Consider the following 21,307-nt stretch of genomic DNA (forward strand, 5'->3'; position numbering starts at 1 on the left):
ACCATCTCAATCCCACCGTACCCTCTCCGCTATGCAATCTGGTTTCGAGCCGGTCACGGGTGCACCTCAGCCACACTCAAGGTACTAAACGACATCATAACCGCCATCGATAAAAGACAGTACTGTGCAGCCGTCTTCATCGACCTTGCCAAGGCTTTCGACTCTGTCAATCACCATATTCTTATCGGCAGACTCAGTAGCCTCGGATTTTCGGATGACTGCCTTGCCTGGTTCACCAATTACTTTGCAGACAGAGTTCAGTGTGTCAAATCGGAGGGCATGTTGTCCGGTCCTCTGGCAGTCTCTATGGGGGTGCCACAGGGTTCAATTCTCGGGCCGACTCTTTTCTCTGTGTATATCAATGATGTTGCTCTTGCTGCGGGCTATTCCCTGATCCACCTCTACGCAGACGACACCATTCTATACACTTTCGGCCCGTCATTGGACACTGTGCTATCTAACCTCCAATCGAGCTTCAATGCCATACAACACTCCTTCTGTGGCCTCCAACTGCTCTTAAACGCTAGTAAAACCAAATGCATGCTTTTCAACCGATCGCTGCCTGCACCTGTTTGCCCGACTAGCATCACCACACTGGATGGTTCCGACCTTGAATATGTGGACACCTATAAGTACCTAGGTGTCTGGCTAGACTGCAAACTCTCCTTCCAGACCCATATCAAACATCTCCAATCGAAAATCAAATCAAGAGTCGGCTTTCTATTCCGCAACAAAGCCTCCTTCACTCACGCTGCCAAGCTTACCCTAGTAAAACTGACTATCCTACCGATCCTCGACTTCGGCGATGTCATCTACAAAATTGCTTCCAACACTCTTCTCAGCAAACTGGATGCAGTTTATCACAGTGCCATCCGTTTTGTCACTAAAGCACCTTATACTACCCACCACTGTGACTTGTATGCTCTAGTCGGCTGGCCCTCGCTACATATTCGTCGCCAGATCCACTGGCTCCAGGTCATCTACAAGGCCATGCTAGGCAAAGCTCGGCCTTATCTCAGCTCACTGGTCACGATGGCAACACCCATCCGTAGCACGCGCTCCAGCAGGTGTATCTCATTGATCATCCCTAAAGCCAGAGGTGTTAGCTAACGTTCACCACCCCAGACTATAGAGGTGTTAGCTAACGTTCACCACCCCAGATTGTAGAGGTGTTAGCTAACGTTCACCACCCCCCAGACTATAGAGGTGTTAGCTAACGTTCACCACCCCAGACTGTAGAGGTGTTAGCTAACGTTCACCACCCCAGACTGTAGAGGTGTTAGCTAACGCTCACCACCCCAGACTGTAGAGGTGTTAGCTAACGTTCACCACCCCAGACTGTAGAGGTGTTAGCTAACGTTCACCACCCCAGACTGTAGAGGTGTTAGCTAACGTTCACCACCCCAGACTGTAGAGGTGTTAGCTAACGTTCACCATCCCAGACTGTAGAGGTGTTAGCTAACGTTCACCATCCCAGACTGTAGAGGTGTTAGCTAACGTTCACCACCCCAGACTGTAGAGGTGTTAGGCTAACGCTCACCACCCCAGACTGTAGAGGTGTTAGCTAACGTTCACCACCCCAGACTGTAGAGGTGTTAGCTAACGCTCACCATCCCAGACTGTAGAGGTGTTAGCTAACGCTCACCACCCCAGACTGTAGAGGTGTTAGCTAACGTCACCACCCCACTGTAGAGGTGTTAGCTAACGCTCACCACCCCAGACTGTAGAGGTGTTAGCTAACGTTCACCACCCCAGACTGTAGAGTGTTAGCTAACGTTCACCACCCCAGACTGTAGAGGTGTTAGCTAACGTTCACCACCCCAGACTGTAGAGGTGTTAGCTAACGTTCACCACCCCCCAGACTGTAGAGGTGTTAGCTAACGTTCACCACCCCAGACTGTAGAGGTGTTAGCTAACGTTCACCACCCCAGACTGTAAAGGTGTTAGCTAACGTTCACCACCCCAGACTGTAGAGGTGTTAGCTAACGTTCACCACCCCAGACTGTAGAGGTGTTAGCTAACGCTCACCACCCCAGACTGTAGAGGTGTTAGCTAACGTTCACCACCCCAGACTGTAGAGGTGTTAGTTTGTGAATCCTTTTAAAAGTGTTAATTTAACATTATTTCTGGGGGTCACAATTAATTTGTAAGTGTTAAATTTAACACTGTGGTTGTTAAAATTCTCAAATTTGCTGTGTGGACAAAGCATTCCTCAGAGCTGAAAGAAGATGGAAGATGGCCATTCTGAATGACAAACAAGTGTTTTACTGACAGCACCTGACTGAAAGACTGTATGACATGACTGACTGACAACCAGTTCCAGTCACTAACCAGTCTTACCTACATTTGTTACAGTCACTAACCAGTCTTTACTTATTTAGTTATCAGCCCAAGGCCTCTTAAGATATTGACTCAGAAACCGGCCAAGGCCCGCTCAGGTAATACCTCCCATCGTTTCTAAGCATTATCGTCGTACTGGTGTCTATACTGCCAGTCTATACTGTTATCGTCGTACTGGTGTCTATACTGCCAGTCTATACTGTTATCGTTGTACTGGTGTCTATACTGCCAGTCTATACTGTTTTAATCTTGTACCTATTTGTTTGAACTCCACTTATATCTGCTATTGTTAGCTCAAAAGAGAAGCCCTCTGTGGTCTGCTCACCCGGTGCATTTAGTTCAAAGGTGAATTCCATAAACTTGAATAGCTCCTTGGTTTTCAAGACATGTAGAGGGCTTGGGCTGTTGCACAATAAAATCCAAAGCCCATGTGTGTCAGTTTCTAACATTCCATCATTTGTTACTCTGAAACTTCCCCACATTGACATTGGCTGCAGCTTCAGGCCCTATGGTGCTAACCTTGGAAAAGTCATTCACATTTCTACTCCTTCCTCTATTACTAAAAGGGAAAGACCAAATGGTGCAGTTAAATGTAATCTTATAGCCATAACAACTAAATCCATATCAACCATCAGACAGGGCCTGCAACCGCCTATTGAACGTAGTTAAGTTGGAGACTCCGTGTTACTTTAAATATTGTAAAAGACTCGGGTTGATGCATCTGAACACAAGGAGATGAATCCCTTAACTGGATTACAGCAGGGCTATGCAGACGAATCTGAACATTCTTATACTGACTGAAACTTGGATCTCTGGGGGACAGTCTGGGTATTAATATTGAGGTGATCATGTGTTCAGAGCTGACAGACATGTTAGAGGTGGTGGAGTGTTTTCGGAAGCATTTTGTGGATTCAGGGCTCACTCAAACATTGTTTTAAGCTTTGTTTTACTATTGACAGCCTCCTGATATCAGGGCCTAAAAAGGACAACTTTTTAAATATATTTCTTGAACTGCATTGCTGTTTAAGAGCTTGTAACTAAGCATTTCACAATAAGGTCTACACCTGTTGTGTTCGGCGCATGTGACAAATACAATTTGATTTGATTTTGAATTAGCCTAAGTCCGAGCTCGTTTTCCCTGGCTGAACTAGCTGGCTAGCTGAACTATGCTAGTTTTCATCCTCATTGCCAAACTTCAGAAATACTGCAGGTATGAGGTAGCTATGTACACAGAGAGCAGGTAGGGGTAAAGTAACTAGGCAACAGGATGGATCAACAGTAGCAACAGTGTATGTGGTGAATGTTAAAGTGTGGCATCAGTAGGAATGTATGTGCATGTTGTGTGTGTGTGTGTAAGACGACAGTGGGGAAGGTTATCATTGCTACTTAACACGGATCCAAGTTCAGTTTTGAGAACCAAATCAAATCAAATCAAATCAAATCAAATTTTATTTGTCACATACACATGGTTAGCAGATGTTAATGCGAGTGTAGCGAAATGCTTGTGCTTCTAGTTCCGACAATGCAGTGATAACCAACAAGTAATCTAACTAACAATTCCAAAACTACTGTCTTATACACAGTGTAAGGGGATAAGGAATATGTACATAAGGATATATGAATGAGTGATGGTACAGAGCAGCATACAGTAGATGGTATCGAGTACAGTATATACATATGAGATGAGTATGTAGACAAAGTAAACAAAGTGGCATAGTTAAAGTGGCTAGTGACATAAGAATGCAGTCGATGATCTAGAGTACAGTATATACATATGCATATGAGATGAATAATGTAGGGTAAGTAACATTATATAAGGTAGCATTGTTTAAAGTGGCTAGTGATATATTTACATCATTTCCCATCAATTCCCATTATTAAAGTGGCTGGAGTTGGGTCAATCCCATCAATTCCCATTATTAAAGTGGCTGGAGTTGGGTCAATGACAGTGTGTTGGCAGCAGCCACTCAATGTTAGTGGTGGCTGTTTAACAGTCTGATGGCCTTGAGATAGAAGCTGTTTTTCAGTCTCTCGGTCCCAGCTTTGATGCACCTGTACTGACCTCGCCTTCTGGATGATAGCGGGGTGAACAGGCAGTGGTTCGGGTGGTTGATGTCCTTGATGATCTTTATGGCCTTCCTGTAACATCGGGTGGTGTAGGTGTCCTGGAGGGCAGGTAGTTTGCCCCCGGTGATGCGTTGTGCAGACCTCACTACCCTCTGGAGAGCCTTACGGTTGAGGGCGGAGCAGTTGCCGTACCAGGCGGTGATACAGCCCGCCAGGATGCTCTCGATTGTGCATCTGTAGAAGTTTGTGAGTGCTTTTGGTGACAAGCCGAATTTCTTCAGCCTCCTGAGGTTGAAGAGGCGCTGCTGCGCCTTCTTCACGACGCTGTCAGTGTGAGTGGACCAATTCAGTTTGTCTGTGATGTGTATGCCGAGGAACTTAAAACTTGCTACCCTCTCCACTACTGATCCATCGATGTGGATGGGGGGTGTTCCTCTGCTGTTTCCTGAAGTCCACAATCATCTCCTTAGTTTTGTTGACGTTGAGTATGAGGTTATTTTCCTGACACCACACTCCCGAGGGCCCTCACCTCCTCCCTGTAGGCCGTCTCGTCGTTGTTGGTAATCAAGCCTACCACTGTTGTGTCGTCCGCAAACTTGATGATTGAGTTGGAGGCGTGCATGGCCACGCAGTCGTGGGTGAACAGGGAGTACAGGAGAGGGCTCAGAACGCACCCTTGTGGGGCCCCCGTGTTGAGGATCAGCGGGAGGAGATGTTGTTGCCTACCCTCACCACCTGGGGCGGCCCGTCAGGAAGTCCAGAACCCAGTTGCACAGGGCGGGTCGAGACCCAGGGTCTCGAGCTTGATGACGAGCTTGGAGGGTACTATGGTGTTGAATGCCGAGCTGTAGTCGATGAACAGCATTCTCACATAGGTATTCCTCTTGTCCAGGTGGGTTAGGGCAGTGTGCAGTGTGGTTGAGATTGCATCGTCTGTGGACCTATTTGGGCGGTAAGCAAATTGGAGTGGGTCTAGGGTGTCAGGTAGGGTGGAGGTGATATGGTCCTTGACTAGTCTCTCAAAGCACTTCATGATGACGGAAGTGAGTGCTAATGGGCGGTAGTCGTTTAGCTCAGTTACCTTAGCTTTCTTGGGAACAGGAACAATGGTGGCCCTCTTGAAGCATGTGGGAACAGCAGACTGGTATAGGGATTGATTGAATATGTCCGTAAACACACCGGCCAGCTGGTCTGCGCATGCTCTGAGGCGCGGCTGGGGATGCCGTCTGGGCCTGCAGCCTTGCAGGGTTAACACGTTTAAATGTCTTACTCACCTCGGCTGCAGTGAAGGAGAGACCGCATGTTTTCGTTGCAGGCCGTGTCAGTGGCAATGTATTGTCCTCAAAGCGGGCAAAAAAGTTATTTAGTCTGCCTGGGAGCAAGACATCCTGGTCCGTGACTGGGCTGGGTTTCTTCTTGTAGTCCGTGATTGACTGTAGACCCTGCCACATGCCTCTTGTGTCTGAGCCATTGAATTGAGATTCCACTTTGTCTCTGTACTGACGCTTAGCTTGTTTAATAGCCTTGCGGAGGGAATAGCTGCATTGTTTATATTCGGACATATTACCAGACACCTTGCCCTGATTAAAAGCAGTGGTTCGCGCTTTCAGTTTCACGCGAATGCTGCCATCAATCCACGGTTTCTGGTTTGGGAATGTTTTTATCGTTGCTATGGGAACCACCAGTGTCATTGGCGTCATGGACATTTGTGACTGGTCTTGGAACTGTGCCAACGGGCAGCCTCTCCCAGCTTGGCTCCATGGGATAGTAGTGATTTTACCAACACAGCCAATGGGCATCCTCTCCCAGCTTGGCTCCATGGGATATGTAGTGATTACATTTACATTACATTTAAGTCATTTAGCAGACGCTCTTATCCAGAGCGACTTACAAATTGGTGCGTTCACCTTAAGACATCCAGTGGAACAGCCACTTTACAATAGTGCATCTAAATCTTTTAAGGGGGGTGAGAAGGATTACTTTATCCTATCCTAGGTATTCCTGAAAGAGGTGGGGTTTCAGGTGTCTCCGGAAGGTGGTGATTGACTCCGCTGTCCTGGCGTCGTGAGGGAGTTTGTTCCACCATTGGGGGGCCAGAGCAGCGAACAGTTTTGACTGGGCTGCGCGGGAACTGTACTTCCTCAGTGGTAGGGAGGCGAGCAGGCCAGAGGTGGATGAACGCAGTGCCCTTGTTTGGGTGTAGGGCCTGATCAGAGCCTGGAGGTACTGAGGTGCCGTTCCCCTCACAGCTCCGTAGGCAAGCACCATGGTCTTGTAGCGGATGCGAGCTTCAACTGGAAGCCAGTGGAGAGAGCGGAGGAGCGGGGTGACGTGAGAGAACTTGGGAAGGTTGAACACCAGACGGGCTGCGGCGTTCTGGATGAGTTGTAGGGGTTTAATGGCACAGGCAGGGAGCCCAGCCAACAGCGAGTTGCAGTAATCCAGACGGGAGATGACAAGTGCCTGGATTAGGACCTGCGCCGCTTCCTGTGTGAGGCAGGGTCGTACTCTGCGGATGTTGTAGAGCATGAACCTACAAGAACGGGCCACCGCCTTGATGTTAGTTGAGAACGACAGGGTGTTGTCCAGGATCACGCCAAGGTTCTTAGCGCTCTGGGAGGAGGACACAATGGAGTTGTCAACCGTGATGGCGAGATCATGGAACGGGCAGTCCTTCCCCGGGAGGAAGAGCAGCTCCTTCTTGCCGAGGTTCAGCTTGAGGTAGTGATTTTACCAACACAGCCAGATATGTGTACAACAGGTTATGGGTGTCACCTTCCTTGGGGATAATGGGCTCTTGGTAAAGGTAAGGCAGGAGCAGAATAGGTGGAATGGTATCAAATAGTGTACATCCAACACATGGTTTCCATGTGTTTGAAGCCATTCCATTAGCAAAGTTCCGGTCATTATTATGAGCCGTCCTCCCCTCAGCAGCCTCCTGTGATGTAGTCTTGTACACTTCACCTTTTTTTTTATACTGACTATCATATTTGCTGGTTAAATTAGACTTTACTAATATCATGAGGAATCCAGAAACGAGTTAAATGACAACAAATGAGAAAATAGCAACTTTACAAAGCGCCATGACTACAATGAATGACTAAATTACTTTCGGACACGAAGGGTCCAGAGCTCCTCCTCCTCATTATTCCATGCGATAAGAGACTTCTTTGTTCTCTGGCCGTGTGCGAGAGGATCAAACCCGCAAAGTATCATGGGCAAAGTGATCTACACATAATAATGAGTCGTTATTTATGATGCAAGGTGATTTGTAGATCTGTCCGTTGGCAGCCGCCTGCAGTCGTGTTGATGCTCTCGAACACGGCCATAGATGGTTGTTTAGCAACCAAACCGACGCATGTGCAACGACGTGGCAAACAGACGGGCTTGGCTTAGATTGTTGACATGTAAACTAGATTTTGTCTACAATGGTTATTGAAAACATACATTTGCACAATGAGCACTTGTCTTTCAAAAACATTGTTACCGTTGTTGGTTAGCTAGCTAGCGAATTATTGCCATATTAGCAATGACAGTCAAAACAACACAGTATCAAGAACCATATGAAACTAATTGAAAATATTCCCCGCTACAGTTTCTTGTCATTGTTGCTATCTGGCCATCCAAAACCACAGCACACAACTTCCTTGTCATTGAAGCATGCGCATCGTTTGTGACATTCTCAGCTAGCCAGTCTATTCAAACAGAAACATTTGGGAGTGGGATGTCTCGCTTCCTCTTCCATCCCTAATGTGGTTTCCTCGCAGGTTTCATTCCATTAGGAAAACATCTTTCCTAGGTGTGGTGAATGTGTTTCTAACATCTTTCCTTGTAGACTTCCCTCTACTGTTTTTGGCTTGATATGGGAAAGCATTATGCTAAAGTATACCCACCTCTGGAGATACTAAGAATAAATCAAAACATCAAGGTTTCTGAATCACAACCATTTAGCAATGAATAAAGTCCTTCATTTCTAAACCTTTATAATACATTCACATATTTACAGCATATGCAGAGACCTTATGGAAAAACAATTCAACAATTGGATCAAATAATTACATGTTCTTACTTCTCATCACCAACAATTTCCCCCACAGTAGTAAACAGATATACATAGTAAAAAAGACAAATGTTTCCACTAGAAATGGTCAAAACATCTAAATAAACCCAAAGCACAATACTTCCCTATATAGTGGAAATACAAAGGATTAAAACAATACCATTAACATTTTTTAAATGGAAGGGTATAGAGGTAGTACAATTTTACTGTAAGGAGTTGGTTGGCCCGTTCTCAAGCAGCGTGTCAAAGTTATGGACAATACAACATTCAGTTTCAAACATATATCCATGAAGCTCAGACCAGAAAGATATCCTTTGTAATCGAGGCACAGTTGTTCCTTCAAGCCGACAGGCCAGTCTGGGGTCTTCACTTTACACACATCGTAATAATCTTCAGGATGGCATCTCTGGGGTAAAAACAATAAGGGAACAAACAGGTGTACTGTATAATGTCGAAATACATATGTGTTCAGTTCTGATAAATTCCAACATAGACCCAACTGTAGTCTTTAAAACAGAAAATTATCTTCATGAATGATAAGATAACAAACCTGATAAAAGGGATATATGACAAGCCATACCTACAGAGAAGAGAAGACAGATCATTCCATTAAACACATTCCACATCCATCAAAGCCTGAAACTGTTATCATAGATATAAAACAGATATTATAATAGGAACAAAAACTCACCAGGCAAATGCTAGGACTTGCAAAATGCAAAACAACAAAGCGAGACCAAAGTTCACCCACTAGAAAAAAACACAGTTAATAATCACAGAATATAAAACACAGTTAATAAATCAAATTTATCATATGGGGTATTGTGTGTAGATTGAGGGGATTTTATTTTATTAATTTTAGAATAAGGCTGTAACACAAAATGTGGAAAAAGGGGTCTGAATACTTTCCAAATGCACTGTATGTTCAGTTTGCTCCTATCAGAACATACACTATATATACACAAGTATGTGGACATCCTTTCAAATTAGTGGATGTGTCGATTTGTCAATAACAGCTGGTGATCTAATATAACAAAATCTAATATTAAAGACTCAAGGTTTTGCTCGCCTGAGGTAGAGTTTCTCATATGAAGCTGTAGACCACACTATTTACCAAGATAGTTTATCTTGGGGTGGCAGGGTAGCCTAGTGGTTAGAGCGTTGGACTAGTAACCGGAAGGAAGGATCCTGGATGTCCAGACGGGATGACCTCAGGTGGTATGGGGTAGGCAACAACACATCTGGCACACTGATCCTCAACACGGGGGCCCGTCAGGGGTGCTTCGACTCCTGCTGTACTCTGTTCACCCGACTGCATGGCCAAACTACTCCAAAATTAAGTTTCCAACAACAACGGTGGTAGGCCTGATCACCAACAACGATGAGACAGCCTATAGGGAAGAGGTCAGAGACCTGACAGTGTGGTGGCAGAACAACAACCTCTCCCTCAACATGATCAAGACAAAGGAGCTGATCTTTGACTACAGGTGCAACACTCACTACGAGTTCCAAACTGCCTCGAAGTGTAACGGATGTGAAACGGGCTAGCTTAGTTAGCGGTGCGCGCTAAATAGCATTTTCAATCGGTGACGTCACTTGCTCTGAGACCTTGAAGTAGTAGTTCCCCTTGCTCTGCAAGGGCCGCGGCTTTTGTGGAGCGATGGGTAACGATGCTTCGTGGGTGACTGTTGTTGATGTGTGCAGAGGGTCCCTGGTTCGCGCCCGGGTATGGGCGAGGGGACGGTCTAAAGTTATACTGTTACAGAAGCAATGTCAGAACAATAACTGTTCCTCGGGAGCTTCATGAAATGGGTTTCCATGGCAGAGGAGCTGCACACAAGCCTAAGATCACCATGCGCAATGCTAAGCGTTGGCTGGAGTGGTGCAAAGCTCCCGACCATTGGACTCTGGAGCATTGGAAACATGTTCTCTGGAGTGATGAATCACATTTCACCATCAGGCAGTCCGACAGAGAAATCTCGGTTTGGCGAATGCCAGGAGAACGCTACCTGCCCTAATGCATAGTGCCAACTGTAAAGTTTGGTGGAGGAGGAATAATGCTCTGTAGTTGTTTTTAATGGTTCAGGCCCCTTAGTTCCAGTGAAGGGAAATCTTAACGCTACAGCATACAATGACATTCTAGATGATTCTGTGTTTCCAACTTTGTAGCAACAGCATGGGGAAGGCCCTTTCCTGTTTCAGCATGACAATGCCCCCGTGCACAAAGTGAGGTCCATACAGAAATATTTTGTTGAGATCGCTGTGGAAGAACTTGACTTGCCTGCACAGTGCCCTAAACTCAACCATCAAACACTGTTGGCATGAATTGGAATGCTGATTGCGAGCCTGGCCTAATCGCCCAACATCAATGCCCTGGGGCGGCAGGGTAGCCTGTCATTCTGCCCCTGAACAGGTAGTTAACCCACTGTTCCTAGGCCATCATTGAAAATAAGAATTTGTTCTTAACTGACTTGCCTAGTTAAATAAAGGTCAAATAAATACAAAAATAACTTCACTAATGCTCTTGTGCCTGAATGGAAGCAAGTCCCTGCAGCAGAGTTTCAACGTCTATTGGAAAGCCTTCCCAGAAGAGAGGAGGCTGTTATAGCAGCAAAGGGGGGGAAAATCAACACCATATTAATGCCCATGTTTTTTGGAATGAGATGTTCGACGAGCAGGTACTTTTGGCCATGTAGTGTATATGTTCAATTTGCTCCTTAGCAGCACACGTTCAATTTGCTCTTATGCCAACTCAGCTAGGCGAAGCGAAGGTCTATGCTCACATACTCCCTAAAGACCTGGCAATATTACTGTTGTTTGTCCCTCGTGATCCACCGTAGCCAACATAGCCATAACACTTCCTCAAAATAAATCAGAATTAATCTAAGATAAATCAAGAAATCATTCATTTAGACGCCTTGCTAAGATGTTTTGAGCAGTATTTCTGAAGTAAAAAAAAAGAAGTGCATTAAAACTAGTCATCTCTCATTGAATGACAAACACTTAATTTAAGAAATCCTGTCCAAAGTTCCTGCTCCTACTAGGAGTAGTACTGTTGACCAATCACTAACTAGCGGGTGTAGGCTTCGGCTACCGAATATTTTTTTTGTACGCACGAACAGCCAAATAAAATTTGCTGAAGACATCACAAAATTCATCAAAATATAGGCCTTACCCAGAAGGCTGCACAGAGAGTCAACACAAGACATGTCTAGAAAAGAGAACAGAAAATAAGTTCATTCAAACTTGGGGCGGCAGGGTAGCCTAGTGGTTAGAGCATTGGACTAGTAAGCGGAAGGTTACAAGTTCAAACCCCTGAGCTGACAAGGTACAAATCTGTCGTTCTGCCCCTGAACAGGCAGTTAACACACTGTTCCTAGGCCGTCATTGAAAATAAGAATTTGTTCTTAACTGACTTGCCTAGTTAAATAAAGGTAAAAATTAAAATATACCTTTGGTTTCTTTCTAGGATTCTCATTCTTTTCATATTCACATAGTGCTACAAAATGACATCAATTGGAATGCAGTCCTTTCTAAACCTAACATTAGTAGCTGGTACTCACCAACATGATAGTAGTGGCCAGAGCTCTGGTCTTGTCACACATCCTCTTCAGCTGTTTGACTGGTCCCATCAGGAACATGGTGCTGATAGGACAGAACTGTTATTATCTACGGTGCATAGGACAGGTTAGGTTTAGTTAGAGACGGCTAAGGAAACACTCACATAGGACACAATCAACCTCTGTTATAAATTGTTGACATGTTTCTAAGGAGAGAATCACATATCAGGGCATTGACAGTTAACTGAATCATATTTGTCATGAAGGAAATGCCATACTGAAAAGGTCCTGAGTCGTCAGGTGTTGAGGGCATTCTGCTGAATCTCACCTGCAGAGTGAACAGATGTTTCCAAAGGTATAAAATATGATGAAGAGGAGGATTCCTACTTTGGGGATGAAGAGCATACAGACTCCCTGTAGAGGCAAGACAGATCATTTATCAGTTTCAACCTCAAAACTGAAGATGTCATTAATATAACCATTTTTAAAGGGTCAGTGCAGTCCAAAATGTGATCTCCTGCTGTTTTTATGATATTTATATATATATATATATATCACACTATGATGTCGAAATAACACTCTGAAATTGTGAAAATTATGAGAATGCCCTTTAAAAAAAATGTAAGAGCATTTTGAAAACAGTGCAAGGAATTTCAGCCTGTTCATGTGGAATGGAGTTTTTGTCCCAGAGCATGACATCACAATCTGATCAGATTATTCTGACCAATGACCAGTCATGTTTAATTTGCACATGCATCCTCCTCCTCTGAAGGGGTAAACAGAGTAAGCTCTAGAGAGTCTAGACCTTTCAAACTCAATGCTGGACCTCGAAGCCAGTTCCACTGCATTTTTCATTGTTCCCCTCTAATCAGGGACTGATTTAGACCTGGGACACCAGGTGTGTAGAATTCATTATCTGGTAGAAGAGAAAACCAGCAGGCACCGGACCTCGTAGTTGAATACCTCTGGTCTAGATAATTCTATCTGCCAAGCAGGGCTGTGTATGTAAATATATTTTAATTTGTATCAACTCGCCCAGATTGAGAATTTCAATGGCAAAAGGAAGCTCAGGGAAATAAATTATAAAAAATATGTTTGGAGTTATTTTTATGAAATAAACAGTGATTTATTAGACGTACAGTGATGATGCATGGGGGCTGTAAGGTATCTAGACGTACAGTGATGATGCATGGGGGCTGTAAGGTATCTAGACGTACAGTGATGATGCATGGGGGCTGTAAGGTATCTAGACGTACAGTGATGATGCATGGGGGCTGTAAGGTATCTAGACGTACAGTGATGATGCATGGGGGCTGTAAGGTATCTAGACGTACAGTGATGATGCATGGGGGCTGTAAGGTATCTAGACGTACAGTGATGATGCATGGGGGCTGTAAGGTATCTAGACGTACAGTGATGATGCATGGGGGCTGTAAGGTATCTAGACGTACAGTGATGATGCATGGGGGCTGTAAGGTATCTACATGACAAGTTCCTACAGGACTCCTATAGAACCATGCCAGATTTCATGCCAGACCATAAATTAGTGAGTAATGCCAGTTTGTCAGGTGTACCCAGTAAAACAAGCTGTAAGTGAACCATTTCCTTTAAAGGGATTTTGGCAACGAAGCCCTTTACCTACTTCCCTAGAGTCAGATGAACTTGTGGATACCATTTGTATGTCGTTGTGTCCAGTATGAAGAAAGTTAGAGGTAGCTTCCTGAGCCAAAGCTAACTGAAAGCACAATGACTGGAAGTTTACAGGAACAACTAGCATGCTAGCTGCCAGTAATTGTGCTAACACTAGTTAACACCTTCCATCAAACTGCATGCAGAGACATACAAATGGTATCCACGAGTTCATCTGACTCTGGGGGGGGTTTTAGAAAAAGGGCTTTATTGCCAAAAGCAAAAGTTTTGTCATGTGGGGCAGGGCAGACACACGTAGGAGACCAGTTTCACCTGGAAAAAAAAGAGCACACAATGCCTCTCAATTAAACAAAAGAGATGTTGCACATTCCTGAGCTCAGGATAAACCTGTAGCACCACATCTCTCTGGATCAGGTGTCTCCTGATCAGAAATGGGTGGTGCACAAATAAGCACAAACACACATTGTAATACTGTAAATACTTGTATATAGGAAAGCAACATATTCAAATCCACTTACCACGATTGAGCAGGTGACCCCAATCACAAAACAGATAATAAATCCCTTCACTCGTGTACCCCAACCCAAAGTAGATGCTTCATTCGCTGCCTGAACCAAGTAAAGTCATTCCGTGAGGATCCACAGGTTCACATGATGAGAGAGAAGATGCATTGATTTACGAATATACCTTACATTAAATTAGATTCGTTTACTTTCACATATTTTACACTGGGTAAATCAAATTATTATTATGTTTATATAATAATGACAGTGGATTAAATGTTTAAGTATGAGTCTATAATATCAATTTATACTACATTTGATCAATTCGGTTTTTTACCTGCAAGATGTTGCCGTTTTCATTGGGTCCATCCGTTCCGCTCAAAACTGATTTAAGTTTGTCCATGACTTTTAACGCGTTGGCTGAGCGCAGTAAGTCAGGAGTGATGATCGGATGTTTGATTTATGTTGCTTCCCGGTGTGATGATTTTAATCACGAAGCAGAAACAATAAGTTTCGATAGCATATTTCAAAGAGCGAAAGCCACGCAAACAGTCTTGGGGGTGTGGTTTGATGCGGGTGTTTATTGGGTGTGTCTTTACCGTTCAATCACAGCAAACGAGGCCAGTAGTGAGTACAGCATAGAAACTAAGCTAGCTTTGCTATGGAGAGAACAATGTTTTGAGTTGAGGAATTCTTTCAAGGGTCCAGGGTTCCGGTTTTCACGCCATCCCATGTACCGAGAGGAGACTTGCAGTACTGCAGTTTAACTGATGCCGAGCCCAGAAAGACAATTCCAATAGTGTCTTTGTAGCATATTTGGAAAGTTGACTTCTCTATCGGGGTTAAGGCACAAATGCACGATTATAAGTGGAACAACAACAATAATAGTCATACAGTATTAACAATTATAATACACCTTTACTTTTTTGCTTTCAATTCAGACATGGACAGCTCTGACCTTCAATAGGTCCTGTGTGGGTGTTTGTATATATACCATGGAACAATTGAATGGGTTTGGAGCGTACTAAATATGGTGTCCTGACACTTCTGAATGGGCAAGATCTGGCTCTGTAGAGTTGTCCATATTCTTTGCTAAAAATACCCCCCTCGTTATCACCTTTGTGCCAAAAACATAGATTTTTTTCCATGAATTGTCTTCGAGGCTGATTTTTTTCCCCCAGCACTCACAGCCTAAGTGCTTAACGTTTTATATTCATGCTGTTACATGGACGAGCTTGTGTCACATGCACACGCAGAAGTAAAAACAATGGAAATCACTCACGCGCTCTCATCTAGGACCTGCGCATTTTTTTTGCAAACCATTAAGCTTCTAGTCTGCCGGAACACTGCAAGAAGATGTTTAGCTACTAGGGGAAGCTAAGGATCAACTGCTGTTTTGTTAGGGTTCGTTGAAACAGGACAACTTGCATGGATCACTGCTATGAAGGTCTGGCTACATTTCACTTTAGGCAATGTGAATGTGTTGTCCAGCTAATCTGATAACTAGTTTGCTATCTGTTTTCCACAGTGTCTGAAGGCCTAGCTAAATTTAAAAGCTGTCTATTCTGTTAAAAGCAGTTTATGTCATCCAAAAAGCAAATTTTGTGCAACAGGAAAATAAATCTGATTGTGGGTTGCTGTAACATCTCTAGTTAGCTAGCCAGTATCTAACTAGCTAGCTATCAACTCTTAACTAGCTAATGTTAGTTAGCTAACTTGAATAGCTAATTCTGTGACATTCCAAGAACACAGGATGAGATGTTACTATCCTTTGTGCAAGCACTTCCAAGAGTTCATGAACAGTGAGCCTGGTGAAATTTGGGGAGCGCATCGTCAGTAGTGTACCTTTGGTTCCTAGGGTGTTTAGGCCTTTCACACTATACACCCTCCCCAAAGGCGGCCAGCGACAGGGTGATCAATCCTACGCTTGCGTCCCATTCCCAATTAGTCATAGGAGTTGCCTTGTTGTTGATAGCCAACATCCCATGGGACTATGCATGGCAGGGGCGTCCTCCCTGAGTCAAGCATTGTTGACCGCATACCTCCTGGCCCTCTAACTTCGGGGCCCAGCTGGGGTCTTTCCTCTTCATCCAGAGCCATTGACTGCTGCCTTCTGCCGCCTCCGATACAGCTTTGATTGCCGAACAGTCTGGTTGTAGATGTTGCCACAAAACCTCTGCAGCCCACCTCCACTGGTCGGACTTCTGTGTTCCAGCCATGATGCCGTGCTTCGGCAGCTAGATCGACATAGCGCAGATGTTTTAGCTCATACGGCTCATCTACTGAGTCCTCCCAGGGTACTGTGAGCTCAATGATGAAGACCTTCTTGAGGGAACGGGACCAGAGCACCATGTTAGGTCTTAGGGTGGTGGTTTCGATCTCTGGAGGAAACACAAGTTGCCAGCCAATGTCAGCTAGCATTTTCCAGTCGCTGGTCTCGCTCTAATGGTGTAGAGCCGCTCTTCTATGGTTTAGCCCCTTCGCGGACAAAGGTCGTCCGTAAGGGGTGTGATGCTGCTGGGGGTGGTAGGGAGTTGATGGCAGCTCGCTTGTCCTCCAGGGCGGACGCAAGGTTTTTAAGGACTTGGTTGTGACGCCAACTGTAGCGTCCTTGGGTGAGGCTTGTTTTACACCCTGTGAGAATGTGCCTGAGGTTGGCTGGCATTGAACAGAGGGCACAGTCCGGATCTTCACCATACCATTGGTGAAGATTAACTGGTGTTGGAAGGACGTCATATGTTGCTCTGATGGAAAAGCTCAACCGCCTCGCTTCCATGGCCCACAGATCCTTCCAGCTGATCTTCCTCTTCTCCACACTGTCCCATCGAGTCCACTTTCCCTGTTTGGCAAGAGAGACTGCCTTGGCCCACCTTGCAGCCTCCTCCTGATGGCGTACTTCCTGCACTACCATCTTCCGCCGCTCTGGTGCAAGCAGCACGGCTAGTTAGCCCAAGGCCTCCTCTCCCTTGCTGAACATGACCCACAATGTCAGCATGTCTGATGGCTGCTGTTGCCTCCTGGACTGCTTTTCCTGGCCTCCATTTGCACCCAGTTGCCAAGGTTGGCGCGTTGTTGCTCACCACTGGGTCTCGAGATTCATTCAGTGTCATCTGGAGCCTGGTTTTTGCACACCTGAATTCCTCTGTTAGACTGGTGAGGGACAGCTTGAGCACACCATCTCCATAGAGGCCTATGGTGGTAAGGCATCGTGGAACTCCGAGCCACTTCTTTAAGTAGCCTGTGACTCCTCTTTCCATCTTCTCCACTGTTGAGATTGGAACCTCATAAACTGCTAGGGGCCACAACACCCGGGGTAGGAGACCAAACTGCAGACACCAGGCCTTTAACTTTCCAGGTAGCTGGGTGTTGTCGATGGACTGTAGGCTACTACTGATGTCTCTACGCAGCTGTTGCACCTGGTCTTTGTCCTTCAGGCTTGCATCATACTACCTTCCAAGGCTTTTACCGGCTGCTCAGATACTGTTGGGATTTGGTAATCTCTGATGAAGAACTTCAGGTCAGAGAGTACTCCCTTCACAATCGAGATGCTGCGTGACTTGGATGGTTTAATCTTCATACGGGCCCAGCTGATGTTCTCCTCGAGTTTTCTGAGCAGTCTCCTGGTGCATGGGACAGTGGTGGTCAATGTTGTAATATCGTCCATGTAGGCTCTGAGTGGAGGGAGGCGGAAACCAGAGTCGACTCGCTGTCCACCAGCAACCCATTCTGAGGATCTGATGATCAAATCAAATCAAATGTATTTATATAGCCCTTCGTACATCAGCTGATGTCTCAAAGTGCTGTACAGAAACCCAGCCTAAAACCCCAAACAGCAAGCAATGCAGGTGTAGAAGCATGGTGGCTAGGAAAAACTCCCTAGGAAGGCCAAAATCTAGGAAGAAACCTAGAGAGGAACCAGGCTATGTGGGGTGGCCAGTCCTCTTCTGGCTGTGCCGGGTGGAGATTATAACAGAACATGGCCAAGATGTTCAAATGTTCATAAATGACCAGCATGGTCGAATAATAATAAGGCAGAACAGTTGAAACTGGAGCAGCAGAACGGCCAGGTGGACTGGGGACAGCAAGGAGTCATCATGTCAGGTAGTCCTGGGGCATGGTCCTAGGGCTCAGGTCATCCGAGAGAGAGAAAGAAAGAGAGAATTAGAGAGAGCATATGTGGAGTGGCCAGTCCTCTTCTGGATAACCTCCATTGCCATTATGAATGCCAACGGAGAAATGGTACATCCCGCCATTATACCTACAGTCAGGCACTGCCATGAGGTGGTGAACTCTGAGGTGGTGAAACAGAACTGCAGATCCTGGAAGTACGACTTCACCAGGGTTGTGATGGTGTCCGGTATGTGGAAAAATCTGAAGGCAGACCACAGGAGTTCATGGGGCACAGATCCAAATGCATTGGCGAGGTCGAGGAAGACTACATGGAGGTCCCTTTTCTCCACCTTGGCCATTTGGATCTGATACCAGATCATGCTGGAATGTTCAAAGCAGCCAGAGAACCCTGATATTCCTGCCTTCTGTATAGATGTATCGACGTACGCATTCCTTTGCAGGTACTCGGCCATCCTCTGGGCAATGACCCTAAAGAAGATTTTACCCTCGACATTCAGTAAGGAGATTGGGCGGAATTGGCTGATGTTCACTGCATCCTTCTTAGGGATCAGGACCCCGCCTGCCCTACGCCACAGTTAGGGTATTATCTTCTTTTGCCAAGCTGTTCTCATAAGCCTCCAGAGGAACCTCAGGATGTCTGGTGCGTTCTTATACACTTTGTACGGGACTCCATTTGGCCCCGGGGCTGATGCTGTTCTTGCCCGTCGAACTGTGTTTTCTACCTCTTTCCATGTCGGAGGGCTGGTCTCAATATGATGTTCCGGGGGTTCAATGGGTGGGATATCTGATGGGATGGCCAGATGTTCATGTCGCTTTGAGTCAAAGTTTGTTGTTCTCAGGTGCTCCTCTAGGTCTTTCTTTGTTGTTTTTAGAGCTCCACTTTTTTCCTTCGTGAAGAGACTTTTACGGAACTTGAAGGGATCTTTATAGAATCGAGTTCTAGTTTTTTCCTTCTTCCTTCTGCGTTTCTGTAGGTTCTCTGCTCTACGGAGGGATGCCATCCGGGTTTTGATGTCAGCCTGAAGTGCCTCATTGCCCTCCTTTTCCACTTCCGAGGCCTTCTTCCACTGTTTCTTAAGCTGTCTCCTTTCTTGAACGAGGCGCTTGATTTCTTGTTGCCTCCTGGAAACTGGTGGGGTTGGAACCTTTCTCCCACCTTTTGCCTCTTGCACTCCAAAGCTTTCTGCCACGCACTCATAGATGATGTCCCCCATCCTCTCCAACTTCTTCTCCACTGTGCCTCGAAGTTTCTCATGGGTCAAGGTAAGGTCAGTATTCACTGTTTCCCACAACTTCTTGTCACTGGCGCCAGGCCACTTCACATACGGTCTGTGCCCTGGTAGTCTCCTCTCAACTGCAGGTCTGGGAGGCTGGGTGAGTTCCACTCCTGTTGTTGGTTCCACCTCAGTTGCTACTTCGGTGCTTGAGTTTACGTCCTCCATGACAGTGGTACTGATGCACTGCAAACTATGGTTTGCGTCCAGTTGCTGTGCTTCATTCGACTGATTTGATCGCCTTCGTAAGTGTTTCAGCCTAGCTCAGTGCTTTCTCTGGTGGTGGGGCAGCCAGCGGAAAATATGGAGCGTAGTGGTTGGTATTGTTCTGTAGTTGCGCTGTGATTGGGTAATGTTCTCTTGTTGCGCCGTGATTGGGTCAGTGTTCTGTCACCAAATAAAATTGTATTTGTCACATGCGCCGAATACTACGGGGTAGACCTTACCGTGGAATGCTTACATAAAAGTGGTGGGAAAAGTACTACATTTTCATACTCAAATTAAAGATAGTGTAATGACTCTGGGTTTATTAGCGCGGAAATCGGCTCTGCCGCACAAGCATTCTTTTGCCGATAGTGCGCCGGACCTCGGGCTCGAAAGTCGAGGGTTCGAGACCTGCTCCCTGCTATTACATACATCGACTGTGCCGCAAAAGCATGCTCGTGCGGCAGAGTTGATTTCCGCGCTTATAAACCCAGGGTCGTTACACAACCTTAAGTTAATAGATAATGACTCAAGTAAAAGTGAAGTCACCTAGTAAAATACTACTTGAGTAAAAATCCAAAACTATTTTTCCTTGAAAATATACTTAAGTATCAAAAGTCAATGGAATTGCTAAAATGTACTTAAGTATCAAAAGTAAAAGTATAAGCCATTTCAAATTCCTTATATTAAGCGAACTAGACGTGACAATTACATATATTTTTTATGGATAGCCAGGGGCACACTCAGACAATTTAAAAACTAAGCATTTGTGTTTAGTGAGTCCGCCAGATCAGAGGCAGTAGGGATGACCAGGGAAGTTCTCTTGATAAGTGAATTGGACCATTTTCCTGTCAAAATGTAATGAGTACTTTTGGGTGTCAGGGAAAATGTATGGAGTAAAAAGTACATTATTTTCTTTAGGAATGTAGTGAAGTGAAAGTAAAAGTTGGACAAATATAAATTGTAAAGTAAAGTACAGACACCCACAGAAACTACTTAAGTAGTACTTTAAAGTATTTTTACTTAGGTACTTTACACCACTGTCTGTCACTCATGGGGAAACTACTTCACCACCAAATCTAAGCTTGAACATTCAAGCTCCTTGGGTGCTGCCATAGTTACAGTGCTCATCTAAGAAGGTTCAAGGTCATTGGCCACAGATAAAATTATGTCAAATCACATTATATCTACAGTAGCTTTGATTGGACTTACTTTCAAAATCTTAGCTAGCAAGCTAGCAGTCATCATCATGAATCAAGTCGACAATCTACTGGGAAATGCTTTTTAATCCTTGTCATTGTTAGTGGAATTCTAAATTCCTATATGTTTTGTAGCCAAAACCAAATTCGCACTCTTTCTATTTCATTAATGAGTTGTAAATTCATTAATTATGCATGAAGTAGATCGAGACCAGTCTTAAATGTCAGGTAACAGCGTTTATTGCAAGAGAGTACTGACCAAAAATACAAAGAACCTTACATTTTAAAGAGAGGACATGAAATGACATCATCAGTTTCT

General features: G+C 45.0%; 1 protein-coding gene across 1 annotated transcript; it reads right to left on the minus strand.

Moving 5' to 3' along the window:
• Positions 1 to 8,365: 8,365 nt before the first annotated feature.
• Positions 8,366 to 14,858, minus strand: LOC115124661 (vesicle transport protein SFT2B-like). The gene is made up of 8 exons (XM_029654095.2): positions 14,518 to 14,858; positions 14,196 to 14,285; positions 12,356 to 12,441; positions 12,031 to 12,112; positions 11,643 to 11,678; positions 9,159 to 9,217; positions 9,018 to 9,047; positions 8,366 to 8,873 (listed from the first exon to the last, which is right to left on the minus strand). Exons 1-8 carry the CDS (start codon positions 14,581 to 14,583, stop codon positions 8,834 to 8,836), a joined length of 489 nt encoding a protein of 162 aa, XP_029509955.1. The 5' UTR covers positions 14,584 to 14,858; the 3' UTR covers positions 8,366 to 8,833.
• Positions 14,859 to 21,307: the final 6,449 nt, after the last annotated feature.

This window comes from Oncorhynchus nerka, linkage group LG25 (assembly GCF_034236695.1).
Source record: "Oncorhynchus nerka isolate Pitt River linkage group LG25, Oner_Uvic_2.0, whole genome shotgun sequence".
NCBI lineage: Eukaryota > Metazoa > Chordata > Actinopteri > Salmoniformes > Salmonidae > Oncorhynchus > Oncorhynchus nerka.